General features: G+C 40.1%; 1 protein-coding gene across 1 annotated transcript; it reads right to left on the bottom strand.

Moving 5' to 3' along the window:
- Positions 1-27,349, bottom strand: tmtc3 (transmembrane O-mannosyltransferase targeting cadherins 3). Its single transcript, XM_069687197.1, has 14 exons — positions 27,252-27,349; positions 25,156-25,369; positions 24,731-24,949; positions 19,909-20,008; positions 19,282-19,397; positions 18,691-18,863; positions 12,139-12,391; positions 9,759-9,907; positions 9,333-9,453; positions 9,023-9,134; positions 7,551-7,654; positions 5,768-5,937; positions 4,919-5,145; positions 1-3,044 (listed from the first exon to the last, which is right to left on the bottom strand). Exons 2-14 carry the CDS (start codon positions 25,342-25,344, stop codon positions 2,164-2,166), a joined length of 2,814 nt encoding a protein of 937 aa, XP_069543298.1. The 5' UTR covers positions 25,345-25,369; positions 27,252-27,349; the 3' UTR covers positions 1-2,163.
- Positions 27,350-27,401: the final 52 nt, after the last annotated feature.

The raw sequence follows: 27,401 nt of genomic DNA, 5'->3' as shown, positions 1-27,401 counted from the left end.
TGAGTTTTTATTTCAGTTTATTTAATAACCTAGACCCCCACCACCAAGGGCAATTGCATTAAAAAAAAATCTTTAAATCGTACAAAAATCATTCACTCAGCAAAAACAGGCGTAACAGAAAATATTGCAATCTGGATGCTCCCTCATTCAAAGCTGTACCTATTTGTCGGGATGGACATATGATCGGAGATTTCGTACATGTTTTTAACACTGACACGGGGGTGAAAAACAACTGTGACGTGTTTAACAAGTTTCACATATTGAAAATTAGTAGAGACAAAATAATGCGCCATGAGTTTAAAGCATACTGTCAGTGGTAAACAAACAAACAAACAAAGAAAACAGCATTTGCAGTGCATATAAAAATAAATAACACTGGATACAAGTATACACTGTAAATATATGTACACAGAATTTCAGGGCTGAACAAGGTCAATGCATAGCAAGGCTCTTTCGTACCACCACACTGCTCCTGACTTACAGTAATCAGGCTTCTTTCCTGTTAATCCACTATCCAGAATTGCACAGAGCAGAGTCATTGTACTGAAACTGATTATTGCACCGTGAAGCGTAAAACAAGAACATCGCCGGAGCTGTGAGGAGGACATTAAAAGCGGCTTTCAAGAAGGACATTTCTAACAGTTCAACTTGCTTTCTAATGAATCTGATGAATTGAACGCTGCTGAAAAGCCTCGTATCCACATCACATGTCTCACGTTATCAGAGTTCCCGCTGAGGCTACGATGATCAGAATTGTTTCAATCAGCAGACTTCTTGGAAAGCAGCCAATCAGGCGCCGTGTAGTATAGTGGTGTAGTGATAGAAGAGATAGACCCGAGGAAACACGAGCAAGAGAGGTTTCTGAATTTCTGATTTATTCTTTTATATTTTGTTGTTTGTGTTGATATTTCAACATCTGTTCATTTTATTTCCACATTCGTCTAATTTGTAAGCCCTCATAATACCAAACGTTTACTCATATTGTTTTACAGATAACTTATTTTTATAGGGACTCTTATGACTCAGAACTCGTCCAGCTGCTAACAAATGCCAGTGGTTACGCCAGACAGATGTTGAGTATGTTTGCTTCAGAGTGATCACTGCTGCAAATTAAGTAATTACAAATGCTTCCACAAATTATGAGAAATAGGGAACATTCTGATTCATATTTTAGTGCCAGAGAGCTGAAACATCTTAATCACTTTGGACCATGATGAAGGAGTGCATCTGCTCTCTGCGTATGTGCCCCTGTGAAATGGAAGGGAAATGGAGAACACATGATGAAGCCAGATGTTGAGGATATCTGTGGGTCGTTGTTGACTGGCACAATAAATGGCGACAAGTACAAGGGATTTAACCACCCTCAAAAAAAGGTAGGAAAAACATTCAACTCTAATGTGGCTGTAGTGCGTGAAGGAATGGGAGGCAGGCTGGAGATGCAAGGGGGTAATTTGACAAAGAGAGTGAGATAATAGTCTTCAGATGGGATCACAATGAAATTTGGAGGTGGAGGCAGCTGTGAGAACAGAGGCTGGTGATGCATTGGCAGGAAGTGCTGAGTGAGATCAATAAAGATTAGGAGACGTTGCTGGAAGACAGCAAAAGCCTGCTGTGGATGTAGTGAGGAGGTTTGTTCCCTCTCTGTGCAGTTTATTTTGAGGCGCAAACTCAGGCGCAGATATCATCCTGCCTTGGGGGAATCTGGGGAACGCTTCATTTCCTTTAATTGTCCGTGATACAATCATTCTGTTTTTAAAAACAATAACACACAGGAGTGAGTCACATCTTTGTGATAGAAAATATCCAGTGATAAACAATGACTACACATGGAAAAACAAAACGTATATTTAGAACTACTGCAGATCTACGATATGTGAAGTCACATTCAGATGAAGCACACACATTGGCATCTCGCCTTAAGCTTTAAATAGATCATCCCAAATTGGCTTTGTGCTTATTGTTCCAAGAGTTTCATGTGTACATACATTTCCCTTCTTTACATGATTAGTGTTAAAAGAGCAGAACCACGCAGAGCGGCCTGCAAAATCAAGGAATAACATGACAATTGATTAAGAATAAACATTTCTAAGGGGGAAAATGCCGTCTTATCCTGGAGCATTAAAGAGCTCTATAAAAGTAGTCCAGCTATAAATTACAACAGTGTCAATCACCACTTAATATGCGCTCAATCTCCTCTAGTCTCTTCAAGGCAGCTGCCCTTTTCTCCTCTATATCTTTAATCTCTTTAGTGGACTTACCCTTAGTCCGCTTGTCAGGCTGGCTGCCGTCCAAAGACTCTGACTGGTCCACGCTCACACCTCCCAGGCTTTCTGCAGAGGATTTCCGCGCATTCTTCTCATCCCCAGCCCCCTTCCCATCAGATTCAGCACCCCTCCCTTCCTCCTCTCCCTCAACAACCTCCTCCTTCACACCCTCCTTAACTCCCTTTGGCTTTTCCTCCTCAGCCAACATGGTGGCTCCCTCTGCTGAAGTAAGGGGTTGCCCTGCTGCGCTCATGGCAGCCATTTTACCTCGTACGATGCTCAAGTGACGACGCACGTACTCCTCGTTTGGTGCCAGGGCCAGCGTTTCCTCCAGGCAGCGCGCGGCCCGCGGCAGGTCCCGCTCCTCAAAGTAGACCACACACAAGTTGTGCTTGCCTTGCACATTGGTGGGGTCCATGCGTAAGATGCGCTCAAAGCACTCTTTAGCACCATGTGTGTCCTTCTTGTGGTTCATGAGGATGTCGCCCTTCAGGATCAGGCCCTTGATGTGCTCCGGGTGGTGGCGCAGCAGCTCGTCCAACACAGGCAGTGCATCTATCTCCCTTTTGGACTGAGAGTAAAGCAATGCCAAATTAAAAAGGGCACTGCGGAAGCCGGCCTGCAAACCAATAGCTTTACGCATCCACCGCTCAGCCGCTGCATTTTCATTGGCATCCATGGCCAGCATGCCCAGGTTGAAGTAGCCATTGGGGTCTTCAGGCTCTTCCTCCACGTAGGTCAGGAAACGACGGTTGGCCTCAGGCCAGAACTTTGGCTCCCCTGCCACACAAAGCAGAGACATGGCAAGTTTAATTCAGTGCAGAGGAAACTCTGGGTAGTGGTTAACTGGGACAATTTAAGCTCCATGCATGAGCAACAGCATGGCACGCTGTAACCTTCACAGAACGAGTCTAAAATTGGCCCTTCAGTGTTCATTGTTCCTAAAAAACTTTATGAGGAGCCAAAATGTTTGCAAAGGTCTCCTCCAATCCAAAACAAACAAACCTGTTGGTTAAAAGTGTAAAAAAAACCTTAATAAAGCAGTTTCATGTTTAAAATCTGTGTTTTTCTTACTCTCTTTGGTCGGGATTTAAAGGGAGCAAGCAAGGCAGGTGGTAAATGTAGCTCACCAGGTGACTAAAATCCCTTAAAGAAAGTAGTCTGGTAGCAATGTAAGAACCGATAAATATATTAACAAGAAAACTTGGGAAGTTCGGTGTGGGGCCAGCGTATAGAAGAAGCCTCGTATTAAACGATAAATCTGGTTGGACTGACAAAAGCTTGAGGCAGGTTCAGCCTTAATACCAGCTCTGCCACTGAAATTGAAAAATCAAGCACAGAGGTTTGAGTAAAATCCATCTATCGATGGATCTGTTTCCCGCCTGTTGTTCAGAACCTGTTTTGTTTTCGGTTAAACCCCTTCAAAGCTGTCCGCTCCTGTTACTGCTGTAGGCACTTAGTGCGGTCTAGAAAAGTGAACACAGACAGTAGCAGAAGCAGGAATGTGAGGAATTGGAAGAGAAGAATTTGTGGCACGGCCGGTGCGCTGTCTACTTCCACACCTGTGTGCACCTGGCCACCTGCGGCAGAGAATTACAAAAAGGAAGATTGGAAGCAGGTGACAAAGAATTCCGCTTTGCAAACATTCAAAAGAGCTAATAGACGATCCGTGAAGCATTTCTCAGAGAGCGTGACCAGGTCCTCAAGTGACCCTTTGTTGAACTTTATCATCTGAGAGGGAGCTGAGTATAAACAATGCAGTGTATAAATAAAGAGCTATGAAGAAAAACATGTATCACAAGTGACTTTCTAAAACTGCTTAAAACTGTCTATCAGACTGCAAATCAAGAGAATCAAGTCCAGGATGTGATATATCCATTTTACACATAAACACGTGCAGAATGGAGGAGCAGGCTGCAAACATGGAGCATGTTGTGTAACAGTACCAGGAAAGTGTTTTTGAATTCTTGTTATAAATCATTTTAGGAGTCGATGTCACTTTTTACACGGTGAAACATTTCCACTCCTGATTAATGCAGTAGCAATGAAAAACCTTTACACCTGTGCTGACATCATATCAAAAGGTTGAGTGGTCCGAGTCACGCTGAGGTGAGAGAGCAGGACATGAAAAACTATGTGCTGACAAGAAATATTACTGCTGTAATGACTCACCTCTTTGTTAACTCTGAGAGCAGAAAATTCAATAGACGTGTCATCTGGAATGTGCGCTTATTTTGAAATGTACAGTGATATATATATAGATATGTTTTGTTGTGGATTAAGCTGCAGCAGGACTGTGCTGATAGTAAAGAGTGCATGAACACCTGGCAAGACACATGGTTGTAAAAGCTCACATTAAGCGCCTAAACCTCCAGTCAAACCTGCTGTAAATGTAACTGTAGCTCTTTATTGTCACCGAGTTGATGAAGCGTGACCCGACAGAAACTTGGCCATGAACTCTGTGCCGGTGCACGTAGGGTTCATTGCAACATCAGGGCCGATCTCAAGAACCTGGTTACACCCTAAAGGTAAAATCAGTTTATTTCCTTTGTTAAAAGTAGTTGGCATGAAAACAGGCCTGAGATAAATGCCAAGTAATGCTTTCCCTGGATTAAATTCGCTTCCTCGTTACAGAGCTGGCAGGCCTCACTCACCAGACTCCTGCATGAGAAGTGCTGAGTTGAATAGCGCCAGCTTGTGGCGGGGATTGAGCTCCAGGGCATGGTTGAAGTTTTTAAGTGCTTCCGATGGGTCCTTCATCTCGATGTTGACGATAGCCAGGTTGTACCACAGGTCAGCGTTGGTGCGGTCCAGCTCCAAGGCTCGGAGGTAGGCGTCCCGGGCGTCTGTGAGCTTGTTCATCTTTAGCAGCAGCTCCCCTCTGAGGCAAGAAGATTCAAATCATTTAAGAGCATAAAATTAAGAGTCAATACTGTAAATTTGTTTATATTATGATGGATGATTTACAGAAAAATCTACACAATATTCAATATATAATTATTGCTATTTTTTTTCTCTGGCAATCAAAGCCAACGTCCCCTGAATACAAGAAGAGATATAACACACATTACAGACATTAATTACAGAGTAGAAACGGCAAACAAAAGATGAGATTTGGTTACAAGGAAACACTGTTCAGCTGAATTCATTTTACTGTATTAACTTTCATAGAATTATTAACGGTCTTGGTGTTGCAGGAGGAAGACAGTATTGAATCTCTATGCAAGAACTTGTTCCTCTCAGGGCTGCTGACAATTCGACACAGTGTTAGTTTTTCCGTATTACAGAAAAATCTTTATAGGCTCCGTCCCCATTGTCTTAACTAATCTGGCTAAGTTAGTGACTTAAACACACATCTTACTTAAAGTTATCATCTTAGAGTAAAACTGAAACGCAATCAAAACCACAGAGACATCAGACTCCACAACACGGAAAGAATAAAGGCCGATAACTCACACTCAAAGACTGAAATCTGTTTGGCACAACCGTAAAAAAAATCTTGCCTGCTGATGTAGGCTTGCTTAAAGTCCGGCCTCATGCTGATTGCTTGTCGATAGAGCTGGTCGGCCTCCTCCAGCCGGGATTCATTAGCTCGGATCAGATTGGCCAGGTTTATGTAGACGTTCAGATGGTTGGGCGCCACACGAGTCGCATACTTCTTGCCAGGAATAACCTGTCGAGGGGTCAAAGGAGACGTTATTGTTCTCACTGCTTTGGTGACAGGGAGATCGGAAGGTCAACCCCGATGTTTGATGAAAGGGACACTTTTTCTGAGCCGTGTTTGAGAGTAGCAGTTCAACCAAAAGAGACTAGATTATAATGTAGATCAAGCACACTTGAGTTGAACACTGACAGATAAGGCTCCCTAGAAATATATATACGAACATATTATGTTGTTTTACCTTTGATGTTTTACCCAACAAGAATGATTGTTTGTACGAATACCTGAAAATCATCAACATAACATCAGTGATAGCCATTTGATAAGTTAAATCTTGATGTGTGGTGTGTGATCGTAATATGCTTTTGGTCAAAGTCAGTCACAGTTGTCTGGCTCTGTGAACAAAGTGACTCAGAGTGAGCCACACAATACAATTCTAGGGAATTAGCAGGTCGCTTTCACGCACTGCACTCCAACCTCTGCCAGCTACCCTTGCTCATCCGCGTCATGCGCCACAAGGAACAGATAACATTTCCCTAATGAGGCTAACTCACCCAGAGCAGCAGACGCTCCACATTCAGCCATATTGCTTTTTATTATTCACCTGTTAGCAGGTTAGCATGTGAGCTGCGTGGAGCATGAGTGAACCGGCAACACAAGGCTTTTGGTGGAATGTAATGTCGTTACGTAGTGGTACATACAGTGCTTCTGAGGTGCGTTGTTGTTGAGATGACCAGTTCTGTAGCACGGTCTGTTTTGGGAAGAGCTAAGTGCGTGAGAGTGGCATGGTAGAGCGAGTGAGGGAGAACGGAAGTGTGTGTGCACGAGTTACGTGAAGTGTCGGGGACTGGAGCAGTGGAAGAGCAGAGAAAAAGTAGCTGTTTAAACAACAGAACTAATGTTCAGTTTAGGCTGTGTTTGTGCGTAATGAAGCCTACGACTCCTCAAGACTCAAGCCACGCTCCCATGTCTTGCTTGCTGCATGCTGCTGGCGTATTAAAGTGACAGGAGTTAGCCTTAAAGCTAGCTACAGCTTTGGTCCTGGAGCAGAACAACAATAAGTCTCCCCTGTGCTTTCTGACTACAGTCGGGATGCTGAAGCAGGAAAGGTTCGTCAGCTTCCTCCATTGGTTTGTAGCAGGCAGCGTATTATCGCTATCTGTTGGACTACAAGGCACACTACGTTAAACGTAAAAGCAACCTGGGACTCTGGAAAGCAGATTACTAATCTGTTCGTGGGCAAGCGTAATCTGGTGCGCTTCAATTTCGAATTCGATCACATCATTACAATTCAAACTATAATATTTCACCAGGTTTGAACGATATATCTTATGTCGATTGAAACGTGACAGCCCTGCTCTACCCCGCTCAAATTTTGCTCCAGTAGCGCACAGACTATGTGTTCCAAGCATGCCACAATCAGCATCAAAAAGCTGTTATTGTCCAGCTTTTGAGAACAAATATCAACCCACTCTCTCCAGAATGCTGTACCCCACCTTTAATACTAAATTCCTTTTTTGATTGACAGCCTCCAGTTGTTGCGGATGATGTGATCTAAACGAGAACTCTTCTTGTTTGGACTTAGCTCCAAACATCTGTTAAATGCATGTAACATGAAGAAGTACCTGCGGCATGAGGGATTTGGCAACCAGGTAGGCCTCTTCAGCCTCTTTGGACTTGTTCAGGTTCTTGTAGGTTCTTCCAACATTCATGTGAGCACCAATGTCATCTGCAGAAAGAAGGATAGAGAGAAAAAGTCAACTATATGCAATATGCATCAGCCTCTGTGTTCTTTTCATGTCAATCTTTAATCACCTGACTTTCACGTTTTTGTCGCACATTCCTACAATTTTGTTTCATTTAAGCGCTCTAGAAATAAGCTACACAAATGTTAAGTATTGATATTGAGCAATTAAACAACAATTATGTATTTGAGTAAAAAATACAACTTGTATTAGGAGCCATGATAAAAAGTGAATCCTTCTGGGAACGTTAAAAGGGGTCAGTGAAGACATGCAGAACTGATGCTTGGTGATTTGCATAGCTGGAAATCCTCAAAGGGTTACTTGTTTGTGTTTTTAATCGTAGGGAAACACTCTTGGGTGGTAACCAGAGAAAGTGTTGATTCTGAGCTGATGACAAACCTCCTGAAAACAAAGCTATGAAGCAAAACAGAATGGCTGGGAGATGCTTATCTAACTGTTACTGCACATTTTATCTATTTGTATAAAATTCCTGGCAAGTAAAATCAAACCCCAAAACAAATATATGAACGCAAAGGGCCCTCAACTTCTCAGTTAATTAGAAGTCCAGGAGGATGTTTGGTTATTTTTTTGGACAAGCTGAAGATTAACTGCAAAAGTTATTCAACAGTCATCCCTTTCACGACCTCTGAGATCTCAGCAAAATCCCCTCACTGAACGGTAATAACTACAGTAGATTGTTACCGTTTTAAATGAGTCAGAGACAGCGAAAGAGTTCCAAATATGTTTACAAAGTAGGGCGGGAGCCAGGTCCAGCACTCAGGATGTTTTTTCCACTATTATTTTAACCTATACCTTGAGCCATCACAAGACGATAACGACCAATCCCAACTCATTGCCTAAATACTCTTACGAGTATGAAACTTGGCAGGGAGTATCCTGAAACCTATGGGAAAGTAACAGAATCAGATTTAGGGGCTTGCTGCTATTGTATTCTGAATTATTACCCACAACTTCTTCAAAAAGACAAAAAAATTGGCTGTCCGATTGACAAATTCTCATCAAAAATGAAGGTTTTTCAGCACATCTACTTAAAAATGACTGTTTCACATGTATGTGAAAACTGCCTAAGTTAATAGCTTCAAAATAACTCTTGCTGTGATCAAAATGCTTCATTGTACCGCAATGGGGATCATTAAAATGGGGATGATCTTAAATCAGAAAGAACAGAATCGTCACTGTTGTTTTCAATTACGAAAAAATTTGTTGAAAAAAGTTTCGCACATCTGTTTCGAAACAGAGCTTCATCAGGCAACAGAAGTTATTTTGTTTATTATATGTGCAGCTCCATAATTTTATTCTTGAATGTCAAAATATGGTTTTATGTATCTTACCTGGCTGGACGCGAGTGGCCTGGAGAAAGTACCGCAGTGCCCTTCCATAATTGTTTTGGTTTTCTAGGGCATGGCCGACATTGTTCCACAACTTGGCGTTGTTCTTGTTGACCTGAAGTGGCAGACAATTAAAAAAACACATCAATTAGCGTGTATGGTTTGTTTTAAGACTGATCAATCATTATCATAAAAAAAAAAGATGATTCATCTGTAAGAACAAATCTTTTATCACCTTGTGATCAAAGGCCTGAACGTTGGAAAAGAGCCAAGATACACTGGCGCTGACTCTAACTTAATTATCTCTGCTTACCTTCAGGGCTGAGGTGAAGAGAGTATATTCTGACTCCCAATCCCAATTCCTGTTGAAAGTTTTCACCGCATGCGTAGTTAAAAGAATCCCAATTATCAACCAGGAAATCTTCTTCAAGTGTCTACACAGAAAAAAGAAAGTTTCAGAATATATTGATTTAGTACTACAATAAAAAACTCAAAATGTGTTTAATTAATGTGTTAATAGTTTTCACTCTGACTGCACACATTTAATAAGGGCTGCACGACATTAGGAAAATAAAGGAGGAGTAACGCTTCACAAGAAAAAGTTTGTGTTCAGTTATAAATATTTCTCTGAGGCTGGCACTAAGCTCGGTGATGAATTTGTTCGATGGGGTTTGCAGAGTATACAAGCTATTGTTTTATTGCGCTCAATGCAGTACCATCATTTTGGACGAGCACTCACCCTTTCTGTGAGATGATCTTGAATCCATGTGCAACAAGAACACAGAATCCCATACTGGGCACATAAAGAACCCTCTCAGCCACGACAAACCCCACAGGGAAGAAGAGGTTGGAAGCAGGGATGAAAGGCAGGACGATCAAAGACAGGGCCTGAAGAGAGGAAGTGAAATCATTTAAAAATAACTTCAGTCCATATGAGACTTCCTATTTGAATATATTTGTAACTACAGAGCAAAGTTCAGTCATGTTTATTTTAAATACAAATCTGGGTTTTCGCAACGGGGGGGGCGGTTGTAATGTGCATAGTGGGCAGGGACTGTGCAGATTAGGGAATTTCTAATGAGGGAGAATGAGGAGATGCCACGGGAGGATTTTTACAAGGTAATAAAACGCATTTTTTATAAAAAACACATCAGACACAATTAATCATTTCAAGCAGAGCATTTTCAATGTCTTAAAACATGACTGGAGCTGCTCTTTAAAGTAATTCTTCGGCCAAAAGAGGTGAAATTTTCAGTTTCCTGCTTTTCAAATATAATTGTTTTCTTTGTCTTCTTATAAATTGAATCTGGACTGAAAAAAAACAAAAAAAAAAAACGTTTTTATTTGTTAGACAAAATAACATGTAATTTAGCATGGAGGAAATTATGATTATATTTTTCCACTTAAGTCTAAAATGTTTTAAATTAAACAAGTAATGAGTAATCATAGGTAGGAAAAGGCAAGACAAACGTAGTCCAAATCTATTTCATGTGTCTATTCTTCCATGTGAGACAGCTGGCAGCCTTGCGAAGAAGCTAAGTAGGCTGACGTGCTATGATATTGTTACGCAACATATTGCAAAACGCTCCTAGCAAACCAGAGTAAACACTGCAAAGGTCATAATTTATTTTTATTTTTTGTGTTGATGTGTGGTGCCCTTTCCTAAACGGAAGTGAAGGGCAGGACTGAAAGGAAGTTTACTGACCTAAAAGTAAGAGAGCCAGTTGCACAACAGATGTTAATGTTAACAGTCTCAACTCAATTATTTCACATGGCTCATCTATCTATCTATCTATCTATCTATCTATCTATCTATCTATCTATCTATCTATCTATCTATCTCTCTAAATATATTCATCCCTCTCTACATCAATATGTACTGTATATCTATCAATAGTAATATGTATATCTATTTCTATCTGTATATCAATATCTATATTTCATAAAGCAGCAGTATGTTCTGCTATCCTTATATTTTGTCAGTTTTGTAATTTAAGAAAGTATTTTAGGATACACAAAAATCATGTTAAAGTCGCCGAATGAGGTAACACAATAGTGATTGAGCCTTTGGCCCACTGATGAAAGCCTTTGCATTTGCAGTATTACAGACTGGGTGTCTGTGGGGACTTTCGCGGAGGAGCAGTGGTTGGTCTGCCAGAGAGGGGAGGCGGAGCTAAGCGGCTGCTTTTCCGCTCTCTGCAAGTGTTGCGAGTAAACAGTAATCTACTATGGCTGAACAAACAAAGAAAAGATGGATGACTACAGATACAACTTCAACAAGAAGTGAAAATCCAAAGAAAAAGAAACAAACTCGACGCTCAGATGAAGCAAACAGTCTGAAAAGGAAAGCGACCGTCAGCCAGGAAAATCAAGAACCGGAGCCGACCGTGGACGTCACACATGAGACACTGTCTGGATATCTGGGAAGTGTGCTCCTGCAATTATTGTTTATCACCATAGGTGCCGCCAAAGAGAACGAAACTGAGATCTTCCAGATTAGCACTTTAATTATTAAAAAACAAAAAGAGAAAAAGGGGAGAACCAGACTGGCAGGAAAACTCAATTAGTTCTATTTATTTCTTGCAAATAAATGTAAATTGGATGACTGGCTAAAATGCTCTGATCCTGTACCCAAATTAGTTTGATATGGTATAATTATCTACAGTTTCTCTGTAGCAATGGACGTGGCTTGTGATTATGAGGAATCATTCAAGAAACTTTACCTTTTATGGTTTTAAACTTTATTTTTTAAAGTTAAAAACACAAAAGGAGCCCTTTTATTTGAGAACTGTTTGTTAACAATAAAGCTACGGAACCAAATCTGAGCGGTCTGGAATGATTAAACACATGTTAGTAACAAAGTTTTTGGCTTGCAAAAGAAAGGAATATGCACGAAACCTGTTAAAGTGTGTCATTGTTGTTTTGTTTCATGTATTACATGTGCTTTTAATTGTATCGGCCCACTCACACAAATTCTCAAACTTTGAATTGGGGATTCTGCATAGCAATGCTGTTGACTGTTGAGGTTTGTAAAAAGTTGGTGGGGGAAAAAAATGACGATTAATAAAACACACATTAAATCAAAGTGGATTTGAATAATCCCACAACACGCCTCTCACCATGATGACAGTCTTGGCAGAGCTGTGTCTGTAGCGCAGGCTGTGGTAAGCTAGCAGGCCCATGAAAGCATAGAACATCAGGGTGGCCAGGTTACGGAGGTCCAGGAGTGACTCCACCAGAGGGATGGTGCCCATTGTCCAGTCGCAGCAGAGCTCAGAGGGATTCAGCAGCAGCCATGCATTCACAGGAAGTAGGTAGTTGAAAGTCAGTTGTCTTGCGGGAGTTGGGCTCACTGCTGCTGGGTTATCAAATCTAGAGATGACAAAGAAAGGAAAATACTTTTGATCAACAAAGCCCAACAAGAGCTGCTGAGGGTGAAACTAGGGGTGGGAAATATTTTTTTCTTTCTTCTTGATGAGCAGAAACATTCAAAGGTAGAAACTAAGAGACCAATTGCAAGTGTTTTAAATCATCTCACGCAATGCTATTCAGCAAATCAAATCAAGAGACACAAGTCAAGTCACACAGAACTGAGACAATAGACAGAGAAAGGTCATTTCAAATGGCTTGGTCTAAAAATAGAATAGTAAACGGCGATAACATAGCTTTTAATCAGATGAGGACAGACTCTTACAAGGTTCATGCTTGCCAGGCAGGTGGTACCAGTATGCCTCATGCAGTATGTCATGTGGCATGCAGGCAGGAACCTGGATTTTGAGGATGGCAAGTGTTCTGGTTTTCTGCTTGTACTACGCTTGTAGTCCGAGTAATATTGACCAATCATGTATCGGCAGGCTGCGGCGTATGCAGGAAAAACAGTCATTGTGGCAAAAGCAGGCGGAACGTAATGTGCCGTAAAGACATCCCGGCTCCCATTAGCGTCATCTGACATAGATTTAGCTTCTCATTAATCTATAAACAGACATCTGCATGAGCTTACAGCTAACAATCTATTCTAGATCAAAGATTCAAATTGAGACAAATTTGTTAATCGCTAACCGCTGGCTACTACCGTATATTATTCTTAGTATTGTATTTGTTATTGTAGTTATAGCACTTTATTTTTTAAGACCAAAGTATGTTGTTATAAAGCCATTCCCAATGGCAAGGAAAGTCAACTATGAAAATCCCAAATCGAATTACAAGTGAGACTCCAGAGATAACCTGGGGTCCAAAAAATTATGTTTTTACAGGGTATTAATGGATTTCCTTTTATTATTTATTCCTCCGTCTTATTCGCCACTTCGAACCTATGACCAACCACATCCAATCAATGAGAAGAGCAACAAGCTAGTTTTTATTTTGTGCCCAGAGTGAACCAAATTAATTTAGCAGAACTGAATGACTTCCCTGCTTTCTTTTGTTTGTTTTTTTCTCTGTGTATTTCTGTTCTATCTTGGAGCTAAAAAAAGAGATCAAGTGATCTGGCATAATTTCACAGTGATTATAATTTTTATAATGTATAATAATGTATTTGATTAACAGTATAATCACTTTTTTGTTTAATTTTTTAGTTTTAAAAAAGTTCAGCAGTCCAAAAAATCAGTCCAACCATTTTCTCTGTCTGTGTCATAAAAAAATGTGAAGAGAAGCTAAGTTTTGGGTCATGTGTTTCCTTTCCAATGTGATTCTATCACAATATTTTGGTGCTTATCTTATATGTATTGTGATTGGGCTTTTTAACTTATTTACGCTTTTTTTTTTTTTTCAACAACAATGCACTTTACATGCCACACAATCTCAGATCCCATCGGCTATAGTCTGACGGCAGTATAGCCTCGGGGGACACCGGTGAACTTGCCGGGCGTGTAGAATGTGTTCAATTAAAGATAACTCTGTGGTTTATTATCATTGTTGTTACAGCCTTAATTTGCACTAATGACACCAGGTTTGACAAGCAGCCAGGTTGACAACATATTGTTGTAGCACAAAACATTTTATGAATTTATTGATAATAGTACCTTTACCTCGTTCACAACCTAACCTGAGGACTTCGCACTCATCCATCTGAATAAAGGGATGTCATACAATACTGCATGTTAAGTTATGTATTTGTTGAAAGGAGTATCTTCTTTCTTCTGCACAAGCCATCTTAGCCATCTCTTTTATTGAGATGGATGAGGTACGATCAGCACATAGGCCAACTATATATCAAATCTACTGATTTCTGTTTCGCTTGGGTTGAACAGCAGTATTCAGATCTCATCCACTTTATCTATGTACGTCTATGAAAAATTTAACTAGCTCCGCAACTCTTTCTCCATCTGCCCATAGAAATGTCTAATAAATCAGGAGAGCAGGAGATAACATCTTTAAACTTTGGGAGATTAAATGTCAGTTTGGCTTTTTTAATTAACTACAGCAATAGTTTTCCTTTGGTAACGCTCAATAAAAGGCAATCTTAAATAAAAACGGTTACTCCCTTAGGAATATGAGTACATTTTGCAAAGTTCATTGAGATCTTCCAATTAAATAATTCTTGCCTTGTGAGGAAAGTTTCACTTTGATAAGGGAAAGATCAGACAAAGGTCAAAGAGGTCATCCTTTGGAGTGCATAACTATGTGTGTGTTTGTGTGACACTCGACTCGATCAATGAATTATAACATCCTTTGTCCATGTTCACCGCAAAGCAGAAATAAGTTTCATAATAAAAGCATCTGTAATGATGTTAATTATATCTATAAATATATAAGGGTGCACCCTTTATGTTGACAGTTCAAGTCGACAGTCGAAAAAGCCCTGAGCTGATTTGCATTTGGTCAGTTGAATACATGCACTTCTGGTTTTTAGGTCTGCCATTGTACACAGAATAAAGCTGTTTGGGGCGCTGGTTTGGCTCGGTTGGTAGAGCAGGCGCCCCATATACAGAGGCTACAGTCCTCGACGCACTGATCGCAGGTTCGACTCCCGGTCTGCCGATCATTTGGTGCATGTCTTCCCCCACTCTCTACTCCCCACATTTCCTGTCTCACCTCAGCTGTCCTATCATATAAAAGGCAAAAAAAGGCAAAAAAAAAATCTTTAAAAAAATAAAATAAATAGCTGTTTCAGGCCCTCAAAAGAACAGTGTTTCTCCAGGACAATTCATAGAACATCAGGAGGGGCTGCGAACTGAGCTGCCCCTGTCATTTTGAAATGTGTTTCTAGGTCAGATTGCCTTCACTGTTCAACTTTTACAAGAGCCGAATTATTAAAAGAGATCTCCTCATTTTAAGACAAACAGACCTGCTAATAAAAACACTAAATATGTAAAAACGTCTCTACAAGGCTTTTTGACAGTGGTCTGGGGATTGTGATAACTTGTCTAGACATCTTCTTGTTACACTATTTTGGTAAAAACAACAAGGACATGACTGAAAAACAAGTAGTCCGCTGGATGTGTATTTGTGGCACCCAGCGTATCATGGAAAACTGATAAAGTCTTACTTGTAAAAAATTAGACTTGTTTGGTGTTCTAAAAAGCAGCAAACAGACGAGCCTTCTTGTTTTGACAAGTACTAGGACAGCAACACAATCCCATCCGGTGTAGGCTCTAACAAATAAAATATTTAATCTTAAGAAAATAAGGGAATCTAAAGTCAGTTAACATCAGCTGGTTCTGTAGAAACTAGTTAGATCCTTCACTGATTACCTCTTTGTATATTAAGGTAAGCATCTCTAGTCTCTCTTTGAATCTTAACTCCTCTGGTGCAGCAGGTAGTCTCAACTTGTTTTAGGGATGTTTTAGGGGATGACTTCACGGAATCGAATCACTGCTGGTACGGGGATAATCTTAAAATGCTGTGTTGTTATGGCGTGAACAGAGAAATTCTCTCAGACAATCTGGAGACGTCTTCAGGATTATGGCTGGAGGATTAGCACATCTAGGCCAATTGTCTGGAATTTGATCTTAGCGATCAAATTCCATTAGGTAGAGGCTGTGTGGAACCATGTACAGACAAAATAATCTACACACCATAAACATTTAATCCAATAGGACATTTGTTCATTGGTAAAGTGTTCTCACTGGTCATTGAGTTTATCTAAATCTAAGTCTAAATGCTGAACAATTACCTATAGCAGCGATGCCTCCCTAAAGCAAACGTCTGTCTCCTTATCCAATTCAGCTTGTGATTTCTGCTGCTACAAAAGACGAGTTGTGCACAAAATTGAATTTAAAGACATATAGACATTGGTTTTCTGCTCTTTGCTTTGCTAATTGTAGTTGAGTTAGTAAAGATTGGCTCAAAGTACATGTGCCAGATCTGCAGTTGCAAGTAAGGTTTCACAGTACAGTGTTTGATACACAGAATATCTTTTAAGAAAATTAAAACCAACTATAACTAGAAAAAGTTTTCATTTATTCAGTAACATAAAAGGAGGTTTCATTGTTGCCTTAAATAAAAAAGTTTTAAACTAAACAGAAGAGGAAAAATGTCTAGATGAGAACGTTCTCTTAACATCAAGATGTCTCAACACCACAGTTGGCCTCAAAATTGCCAACATGTTTTCGGCAGATCAATAACAATTTAATGACTTCATGGATAAATCATGTTTGATATGTTTTTCTGCATTTAATTACCTTGTAAAAATCCTCCCAAGTCATTTCCTCCTTCTCCCTCATTAAAAATTCCCAATTCTGCACAGTCCCTGCGAACTATGTGCCACGTTTCTCCTTTCGCAAAATTAGAGCCGAAAACAAAAAGCGTCTCTGCCATCATTTAGTGGCAACTTGTGGCAAGCTAGCAACTGCGCTAGCTTCAAATTTACTAATTAGTAGTAGTAAGGTTAACGTTAGTAGTCAGTCGTGACTTTGCATTAATTACGATGACGGTTACAGCTGGCTCGCGCATCGCCAAAGTGGTTGCCATAGGTTGCACATCATGATATGAACAGCATCACCCCGTCCATTAACGGGATTGGCTCCTTAGGTTTGTGACATCTCAAACCTGCCAATCTGAAAACGTGTTGTTCAGCCTGTCCTTGGTACACTGCAATTTAAAGCAGACAGGCCCAGCCATGGAGATGACTGCTGATGTTGTCCCTGATATGTCTTGTAGCACATGAAACACCACTTGGAGATGTTTACCTGGTTAAACACTTGATGTTCTCTGGAGGGGGTCTTTAAGCCCAGTCCTTCAAATTGTTGCCTACAGTTTAATCAATAAATCAAAAGAATAATTAAAAGAAGATGATTTGAGGATAAAACTAGTCAAGGGTTTGTAAACATTTTATCATTAGTTATTCATTCAAAAATAATAAGCCTAAATATAACACATGCATAGATGTTAAATAAGAGTTCAGATTTTAAAAAGGCTTTTTACAAAGACTTCTTGTCCCTGCTCCTCAACAGGGAACTGAACACTCCTGCATTTTAATTTCTGTGAGGGTACTCACCCAGCACAGATCTTGTGATTAACAGTATCTGAGTAGGTTGCCTTGAGCTCTGTGTATCTTTCCCGTTTACCATAGAATTTCCTCTGCAGCGATCACAATCTCACCGTCACAGGTTTGACCTTTGATCTGTGTGCATCTGAGATTAAAGATTTAGAGCTAAACTGAACAAGAGCAACAATGCAAATGTATCTGAAACCGATTTTTCATGCTCTACGCACCACAAAATAAATGTAGGCCTGTTAGTCACATCAGTCAGCTGTAGGAAGCCAGAAAATCCATGGGAAGATGTTCTTCTTTAATCAAATAAATAAACACATTACATAAACTATTACATAATCTGAAAGAAAAAAAGAGCAGACTAGTATAATGTGTTTATATAATCCTGGAATCCATTTACATTAAAATCATGGCTTTGACTTCACTGCCCTTCAGTTCCCTTTGTGCAGACAAGATACAGCAGCTGTAAAGCCAGACTTTAGAAAAGAAGATTTTACACTGATGCATCCAGACACTAATGCAATTACCTAGAAGTGATCTCATCACACTGTTTTGCAGCGACAAAGATTATTGTGAAAAAAAGCGTTCAGTACATTTGATTCGTAATATGATTTCTTAATGCACCAATATAAAACCTTGAATTGAACAAATGTAGAAATATGTTCGATTTCTTGTTTAGCTCACTTCACTGACAGTTATCTCCTGAACTCCTGAAGGCATCACACATCTTTTGCAGCATCTGTTGCTAAGTATTGCTCAAGTCCCTCTGTCTCTCTAAATAATATAAACAAGACTAGGTCAAAACCTAGTATGAGGCTGACCGCATCAGGTCAATGTGCTCTTTTGTGGGCAATGTGTTACAGGGACTGTCCTTATGAGGCCAATGACAACCTGTTTGAAAGCAGGTGCGCGCTGCAGACGTAGGTAAGGACAGCGGAGGAGAAGCGGAGGAGCAGCCCCGCCTACTCCCCGAACAAAGTATCTAGAGCCATATAGACAGCGAGTCGCGTCAGTGGAGGTCCAATATGCTCAATGATCCGCCATTGTGATGTCGCAACTCTCTCTCTCTCAGCGGCTCTAAAAGTACCGTAACTAACTCACTCACTTACTCAGTCAGTCAGCCACATACAGACCCATTTGTAGGGCTGACCCCGGTGGTCCGCCAAAAAAGAGTACGGTCTAGACCTGTTCTTTTCGTAAAGTGTCTTGAGATAACTTTGGTTATGATTTGGCCTACCTGGTGAAGACCGGAAGCTGGGACTGGATGACTTGGACCCTGATGATGACGAGCAGCAGGGTGCTGATAACAAGGACAATGAGCTTCAGTAGAGTTTGCAGGACAGCATAGGGGAAACCGTCTTTACCCTGCAGAACTTGCCGTAGTGTGTCCAACAGCATTGGTAAGGTGAACTGGAGTAGCAACAGGAGGAAGACGGTGAAGAAAGGTCAAACCAAACATTTCGTATAAAACATTTCTTGCTTGTGGCTTTGCCTTCAAGGGTGCTAGATAGTATAATGTATATCTGTGTGATACACTGTTAAAAACCAGCTCCAGTCATGTTTTAAGACATATAAAATGCTCTGCTTGAAATAATAAATTGTGTCTGATATGACTGCTTGTGTTGTCCCTGATATGACTTGTAGCACATGAAGAGCACCACATGGAGATGCTTTCAAGGTTTGATTTTCACTGGAGGGGGTCTTTAAAGAAATCTGATCCAGGTGGCAGCTGCTTGTTTACACTTCCTTTCAATTTATTCTTCAGTTGCTTTTGATGTTGCAGGTGCAACCAACAGGAAAGACGAGTCACCAGATTTTGGAGTCTTACCCCTTGAGCGACGAACACTTCATGGACACAGCAGATGCCGACGACGGTGATTCCCTGCTCCTTACACAGTGTTGCTGCAGCCACTAAAACAACGGTCAGAGCAATGGGAGCCCAAACTGGAAAAAGAGAAAAGAAATGAAAAATGAAAGACAATCTATATGCAACCCTGTACATTGGAGATTCTCACTAGGAAGAGTCCTCTGATCTGAATAATATACCAACCCCTTGCAAACTGTACACAGGACACAACTTATTCTTTGCAGCCCTCTTTATTCAAAATCACTGCTTAAACGGAGTGTTCAGACAGACCACTGGTAAAATACCCATTAAACTTGACTGACCAATGAACAAGGAATCACAGGGGAAATAACTGAAAGCAGACAGTTTTTTTTCCCCTTTGTAAGCAGCATGGATGAATCACAAAAATTCCAAGTTAGGTAAAGCACACCATTTGGCCACCATCCGTCATACATTTTATAGGAACATCACGGTTCTTCCTCTAAACTCACAATCGTTTTTCTTTGTTCTTAATGCTAATCCTACCTCTGTCTTGATTTAATGTCTTATTGGCTCATGAACACAGCTATGCTTGCTCATGGAGAAACTTGCGAGGTTCATTAGACTTACCAATGGAGTGGTCTGCACTTGTTGATTTTGTGTAGGCCAGGAAAGCAGCCAGGAGGAAGATTGAAGAAAGAAGCTCAGCTCGGCCAACCACCCCTGTGACCTGATGATGAGAAAGTGACAGCAGTCAGTTCTGCAGCTCATACATACTGATTTGTATAATTAATTTATGATTTAAAGTGTCACTAAGGTGCAAATGGAGCTGTACATTAAGGTAAAATTCTTTTTTCCCATGGACTCTCAAATGTCAACAGCCTGCAAAGCCTCCACCAGCACATGACCCTCTATCCCCTGGGGTCAACAACAGCCATCTATAAATCCCTAACCTGCAGGAAGTTGTCAGTGATGGAAGCGTAGCAGCAGATTCCATCACTGAGACACTCTTCCTACACCTCAAGTTAAAAAATACACTCTTACAAGAGTAACACTCTTTGGGAATAAGACACGTGTCTACAATTGGCAGTAGCTAGAATCCACATGCTTAAGCCCTCGACTCCAGCTGTGAAAACAGGTCTGTTCAGGTAAATCATCACGTCCAATGGCACAAAGATATACATCTTTGCACAGCAACGTCTGTCATTTGTGTAAATGATGAGTGCCCTCGTGTGGAAGAAATAACATTCTCACTTATACTGTGACCAAAGACCTGGCAGATAAACCCTAAAGTTCAAGGCTCTGCTCTGGTGCTGACCTTCTATTTTATGCACATATGCAAATACACTCACAGGCCACTTCTTTAGGTACACCTGAAAAATCTAATGTGATGCAACACACCAGCTCAGCCATAAGATTTGCTTTTATGCTGTCTGTAATGTGCAGGCTGTTTTCTTAGCTGTCTTAGAGGTGTTAATTCAATGATAGTTCAGCATCAAGGTTATAATTGGTGGTGGGGCTGTTCTGAGCTGCATTATATTCAGAGGTGCTTCTAACAATCTGGCCTCCTCATGTATGTAAATAGGGAGGACAAAAAATTAGAGACGCATCTCAATATATTTAATTTAGTACAACACCACCTTTAATTACGGCCTCAGTAATAAACATAACTGAATTTACACACTTCCGACTCTCAACAAAACAAAAGTCAACAAAATCTAAACTTCATAAAAGCAGATACGAATTTTGGGAGCTCAGTCTTACTTTAAGTATGCACTTAAACTATAGAAGTCCCTACTCAATGTTATAAGAGATGCAATAATATCAATTTTTACATATTTCATTGTTTATTTATTGTTATTGGTTTTGTAACAATCTATTAATATGGATGGATATATCAATTCTCTAGCATTAACACAAAATAAAACATCAATCCACACTGACATCTTTAAGATACGTCTCTATTTTGAAATTCCCATCGCACATTTGTCACTGAACGTAAAAGACATATTTTTCTGTCCTTTTATGAAAAAAAAAGTAGATATTTTTCATTTTGATTTCTGGAAGAATTTAGTAATAAGTTGTTATATTATATTTAAGTTTCTTGTTTGGGAAGTTGACATAAATGTAACCAATCGTATAAAATAGGGCAGTGTTCTGTTCTGTTTGGTGTGAATGGCGCTGAGCTATATTTACCGTTTAGCTCGATATCACGCTGTTGATCATGGTAAAGAGCTGCATTGTCTTTACAGGTTTAGACCTACTTTATGCACTTGTCACGTTGGCCCTAATAAGTTAATACACGTACTTGGTACATAACATTCAAAACAGTCACAGGGAGGATACATGTTTAATCCATTAATGAAATCAAAAGTGCAGTGCATGTGCTTACAGACGGACAGTCCTCCCGAACAGTAAAAGCTCATTCCATGGAATGTTATAAAAGATATGTTGCTTCATTGTTGTTGAATTACTCAGGCTACAAACCTCATTTTCTGTATGTGTGGGTCTGTACAGCATTTGGATGCAGTCAGTGAGTTATTTCCCCCCCTAATGCCCTTCTGGAACCTTGGTGACACTAAATAATTAGTATTTGAAAATACTTGGGGATACAAAAAAAGTTGAAGCACCCATTCAAAGACAGATAACCAAAAAACACACAGAGGAAGACATGGGGACACACAGGGACTCTTTGTACGCACTTATCATGAAGGGACCTTCAGTGCTTGGAGCATGACTCAAAAACAAATGATCCGTTCAGAGAGAGATTCCAGACGACGATAACGTGAAGGGCATTCGCTGGACTAACTCTAAGGGCTCATTTGTGAGGCAAATTGTTTCCATTCAAGAAGTCTGAGAGACTCTGCATAGATTAGAGAGCACCACGAGGAAGATTGGCGCAGTGGGGCAAAGCTGTGTAACAGTAGCACTCCACCAGAAGAAGCAGAATGTTTTCTTTGTTTTTCTGCTCTAGTCAGGCCCTGTCTGGTCATCAGTTCAGCTATTTTGAATAGGGTGAATTACATGTCCTAATTGGGGAAGAGTCTTTTCAGACAAGCTCTATAGAAGAGAATGAGATCAAGTTCGAAAGATAAGCAAAAGGGTTTTTGGTTTCCGATCAAGTTCAATAAACATTGTGGTCCTGATATCATTCATGATAAATGGCTGCAACAACTGACTGTCCATTTCAAATAGAATGTTAAACTTTTAAAAATAACTACTTTTATTATACAGATTTGTTGAGTACTTGATTCTGATTAGTCAGTGATTAGTCTGTCTTCTACAGTCGATTTCCGTGAAGCTGACCGCTGCTGTGAATAACAGAACATGCTACAGAAACAGTTCTGATCACAGAGTCTGGAGGAACACATCTAATCATATTAATCCACAGAAAGTAGGGCACATTTAATGTCAGCTCTTTTACCGTGGCAAAACAAGCAGAAGAAAAACAACCAAGTAGAACCAAGAGTGGTTTAAGACACAAAGAGCTGGAGAAGACATATTGAAGAAGGCCGGGCGGAACACAGTACAGGCTGTGGTAGTATTTAAAGACAGTGAATTCAAACAGAAAACATTAACTTAACTTAACTTAACAACTACAGGGGACAGAACTTTTGAATCAATTAAATAATTTCCAAATAAATATTTTGTAAGTAGCCATGTAATCAGTGGAATAATGTGTGGAATCTGCATCACCCTGTCTGGGCTTATTTCCACTATAATGACCAGCTTGCTGTACATTAAACCTTCCTTTAAATAGTTTAAGAGCAGAAAAACAATGTCCACAATCACAAGAAGAGGACTGATCTCCACTGGGACTAAACACAGACGGGCTTTAAGTATATTAACAGTGAGGTGAGGAAGTGATTGCGGCCTTAATCTCATTTTGAGAGAGTTAAAAGAATGCATGTAAACAAAGTCCACAAGAAGGAAGGGAATGTCTTGCATAAGGTACAAAGAGAAAAGACCATTAGGAGCAGGTCTACCAATATGGCTCGTGGACAGCTTATCGCCTCCTGCTCACAGTCAATTCTTTACAAAAGTAATCTAAAAACAATGTTGCTTATTTGCCTCTAAAAATTGGTTGTAAATATGTATTATTGATCCATGTGCGAAACCATGCACGCAAATCAATCTGACCCCACCCTGCACACAGAGCTGGTGGGCATGTTGGAACAATGCTGAGGCAGTAATATTATTGCAGTATTGTAAGCAGCTGACAAGTGATTTCCTAATACCCCTCTCCTGTTCAGTGAATGCACGTACAAGACATGAGTTACAAAGTGTAGCCTCTTTTACTACTTTTTCTACATGTACATTTTGGGCCAATCAATAGGAGCACAACAAAGTTCTAACCTGATGCATCGGCTCTTCTATTTTTTGCTGTGTATTTGTGAATTACTTATTACTTGCTTGTGCTGCACACCTAACCTGTACCAGCAGAATATGTTCAAGATAAGAGTTTTTAAAAGCACCGCCTACTAACCAATCAATTCTCAAACCCGGAGTTGATGTGTGGATGTTGAAAGGGTAGGAGGGCAAGAGAGAGCTGCAAAACACTTTGGCTTTCCCTGATATGACTCTTTTCATGCGAGCAACAACAGAGACTGTATTCACAGTGCCTTGGGCAATAAATATTATCCATCCCTCTTAGACTTTTCCACATTTTGAAGTGATATAACCTGGCATGTATTACATTAAGCCCCAATGAAATCCAAGTTAATTTGCAGTTATGACATAAAACCATCTGAGAAAGTTCAAGTGGGTGAATACTCATGCAAAGCTCTGTTAAAAGGTGGAAAAGTAAGTCTACTTAATCCTTCAATGTGCCTATGTCCTCCGGTTAGATCAAGACTAAACTGTAACTGACGGCTTAAGAATACGCCTGAGCAGAACATAAACTTAATAAAATATATAGATGTGATCATACACAGGTGTACTGGTGCCTAAATAATTGGGCAGTAATATTAGAGTTTTAACACACACTCACGCAACCTGTGTTTTTTTGCCGATGTGTTGCTTGGATTATGTGTTTAGCCTGTTTGTATTTGTCTCATGCTTCTCATGCACAATGAGAACATAGGCATATTGCACACAGGTAGGTAGGTAGGTAGGTAGGTAGGTAGGCAGGTAAGCGGCCTAATCATTTAATGTAATAACTATTTATTTCTTGACTTTTGCTATCAGGGTTTGTATTTCCCAAATATCTTAAAATGTGCCTCCCAATTAAATTGCCTGCTCTGTATTTAACTTAAAAGTCGATCTCTAATTAAGCGTTTCAACAGGAAATGCGTCACATTCAGGAAGTAATGACATGTTTTTAGTGGAACTTTAAATGAGCAAAAGAAACAACTTCAAATAGATGAGTTAAACACAGCAAGAGTTACAGTAATTATCTTAAGCCATAACACAAGTTAAATAACCTGCCTTCACCGAGTTAATGCACACTTACTGCTTCAGTATGGATGGGATGCACAGCAAACAGCAACGCTGCCACCAAGCTGGAAGTCTTGTCCAGGAACAATCGGCAGACTCGCAGGAAGAGCACGCACACGACTGCATGTAAAACAACATTCAACAGATGGTAGGAAGCTGCACTCAGCTCACTGAAGAGGTAGTTCAGCCTGAAGGTGAGCACGGTCAACGGCCGATAAGATTTATGGCTCCGCTCCTGTAGTTGGACATACACAACATACAATACATGTTGTCATATTACATGATGGTACATTTATTTAGAGTTGCAGGTAAGTTCATGGATGACCTTAAAAGTAACCCTTAAGTCAAGTTAATGTGGGGAAGTTGCAGTTTAACTCTAAGTTCACTGGACTAATACACATTCAATTAACCTATGTAGTTTTTTTTATCACCATGATTTACCTCAGCCATAGGTGTTCCCCAGAAGTCATTGAGGAACAGGTTGCGGAGAGGGGTTGCGGGCCGTAGGTCTTTGTTGTCAAGAATCGCTGAGACATCATCAAACACAAAGCCACAGGACAGACTGTTCCAGTAACATCCCACCACCAGTCCAGTCAAAAGTAAAGTCTCCTTCCATGACACAACAGCCATGGCTGACCAGAGCCGTCATTGATCACTGTAATTGATTAAAAGAGAATCATGAAGGTTACAGAATATAAAAATGTGTAGAATGGGTACTTGTCATATTGACTAATATTCTAATTACAACTAAATTACAAAGCAACCATTCAATGTTATTATAATGCAACTCTCCAAACAAAGACGAGATAGGTAACTAAGCTAAAACTAATATTGAGTAGTAGGGATGCCCGATATTATTGGCACGTCAAGTCATTGAAAGTCAGAATAATATCATTTCCTGCAGCATTAATTGAAGTTTTTCTTGAACAGATTAAAGTTTGGATGACAGCACTTACAACAAAACTTAGGGATGCATGATATTATCGGCACATTATCGGTATCTGCAGATTAAAATGACATATCGGCATCGGCAGATATGTCATTTTTCTGCTGATAAAACAAAGCTTTAATTATGTCTAAATGTTTGGTGAGTCTCTGAAAAGCTTGACCTAATACTGCAACATTAACTCCGCACGGGTTTGCGCACACCACGCCTCTTCAGTCAAGCATCAGTAAAGGTGCAAGATGGGGCGCTGGTTGAGCTCACTTGGTAGAGCGGGCACCCCATGTACAGAGGCCACAGTCCTCATCGCACTGATCGCAGGCTTGACTCCCGGTTTGCGGATTATTTGGTGCATGTCATCTCCCACTCTCTATTCCCAACATTTCCTGTCTATCTTCAGCTGTCCTGTAAGTAAAGGCAAAAGCCAAAAAAGGAAAAAAGAAAGGTGCAAGATTTCTGCGGTATGTCCGAAACAGACAGCAAGGTTGATTTCATTATATGGATTTGTTCTGTGCAATAGGTAAAATTGCCCTAGTTGTGGCTATTGCCAGGATTGTTTCAGGGAGAGCATCATCCAACCCAAAGTTGTATGAATACTGCGGTTTTATTTCAAAGAAAATGTTACATACAAATAAATATGGCATTTTGTACATATCCTGCGTTTAAGTAGTTTTCTTATGTTGCCCAGTGAATGTGTACATTTTAAAAAGCACTGTATTATGTTATTTCTGCATCTGCCAGTGGGCCACTACAATTAGAGTAGGCATGATATCAATTCCACTACAGGGGAGACTTGATGTTCTCTGCAATTAGGTGGGAAAAAAATGTGCCTAATATATCGGTATCAAAATTGGCAATCGGTAAAAAGGGTTGGAAAATATAGACATATCGGATATCGGCAAAAAATCCAGTATCATGCATCCCTACATGAAATTACAAAGCAACCATTCAATCATATCACAGTGCAACTCTCCAAAGGACTTGGAAAGGTAAGTTCATTGAACAACCTTACATAGCAGGTAATATTGAATAAGCTCATTATAAAAACAGTTTTCATAGCTCTTATTTTACTTTTCTTAAATTGGTTCCTTGTCAAATCCTGTCTCAATCTGTAGGAACAGTATAACTCTTAATTTTGATCACCTTGTTTTTCTTGTTTAACTGAAAGGGATGTGAATCATTCTAGAGTCGATTTTTGTAATATAATTTAGCAACTCAAATGACCCTATATTAAAACTATGGTTGGGGATACCATGCTAAGAAATCAAAGTCTTGCAATAGAGTGACAGCCGGCTACAAAAAGCAAGAGGGTGGACGTTAACAGCTAACCTAAACATTGCTTTTAAACGCCACACTCTTCACATAGCTATCTAACGTTACAATTTCAAAATCCGCAATTCTATCACTCGATTACAGCAATGCAGAAGTGTTAAAAGATACTATGTGAGAATATCATACCGGCTGCTGCAATATAACGTTAGCTAACGATAAAGCTAATTTAGCGGCTAATGCTAACCAGGTTGATAACACTCTTTCAAGTCGGATAAGCTTGACGCAAATGTATTTTTAAGTCCCCCTTGAATTTCCCACCTACCGTGTCAATATCAGGACAGACGGTGACAGCAGAGATGATACAAAAAAAATGTACAGTGGTTACAAATGCACGGAGCACACAATTCAGTGAGCAGCATTCAGTTTCTTGAAGCTAGCTTCAACACATTATCACTATCACTTCCGGTGCATA

The sequence above is a fragment of the Semicossyphus pulcher genome, unplaced genomic scaffold (assembly GCF_022749685.1).
Source record: "Semicossyphus pulcher isolate SPU_LCO1_2020_fin unplaced genomic scaffold, fSemPul1.0.p SCAF_8, whole genome shotgun sequence".
Taxonomy (NCBI): domain Eukaryota; kingdom Metazoa; phylum Chordata; class Actinopteri; order Labriformes; family Labridae; genus Semicossyphus; species Semicossyphus pulcher.
Note: the sequence above shows the minus strand (reverse complement) of the source record. Positions and strands in the feature narration are given on the sequence as shown.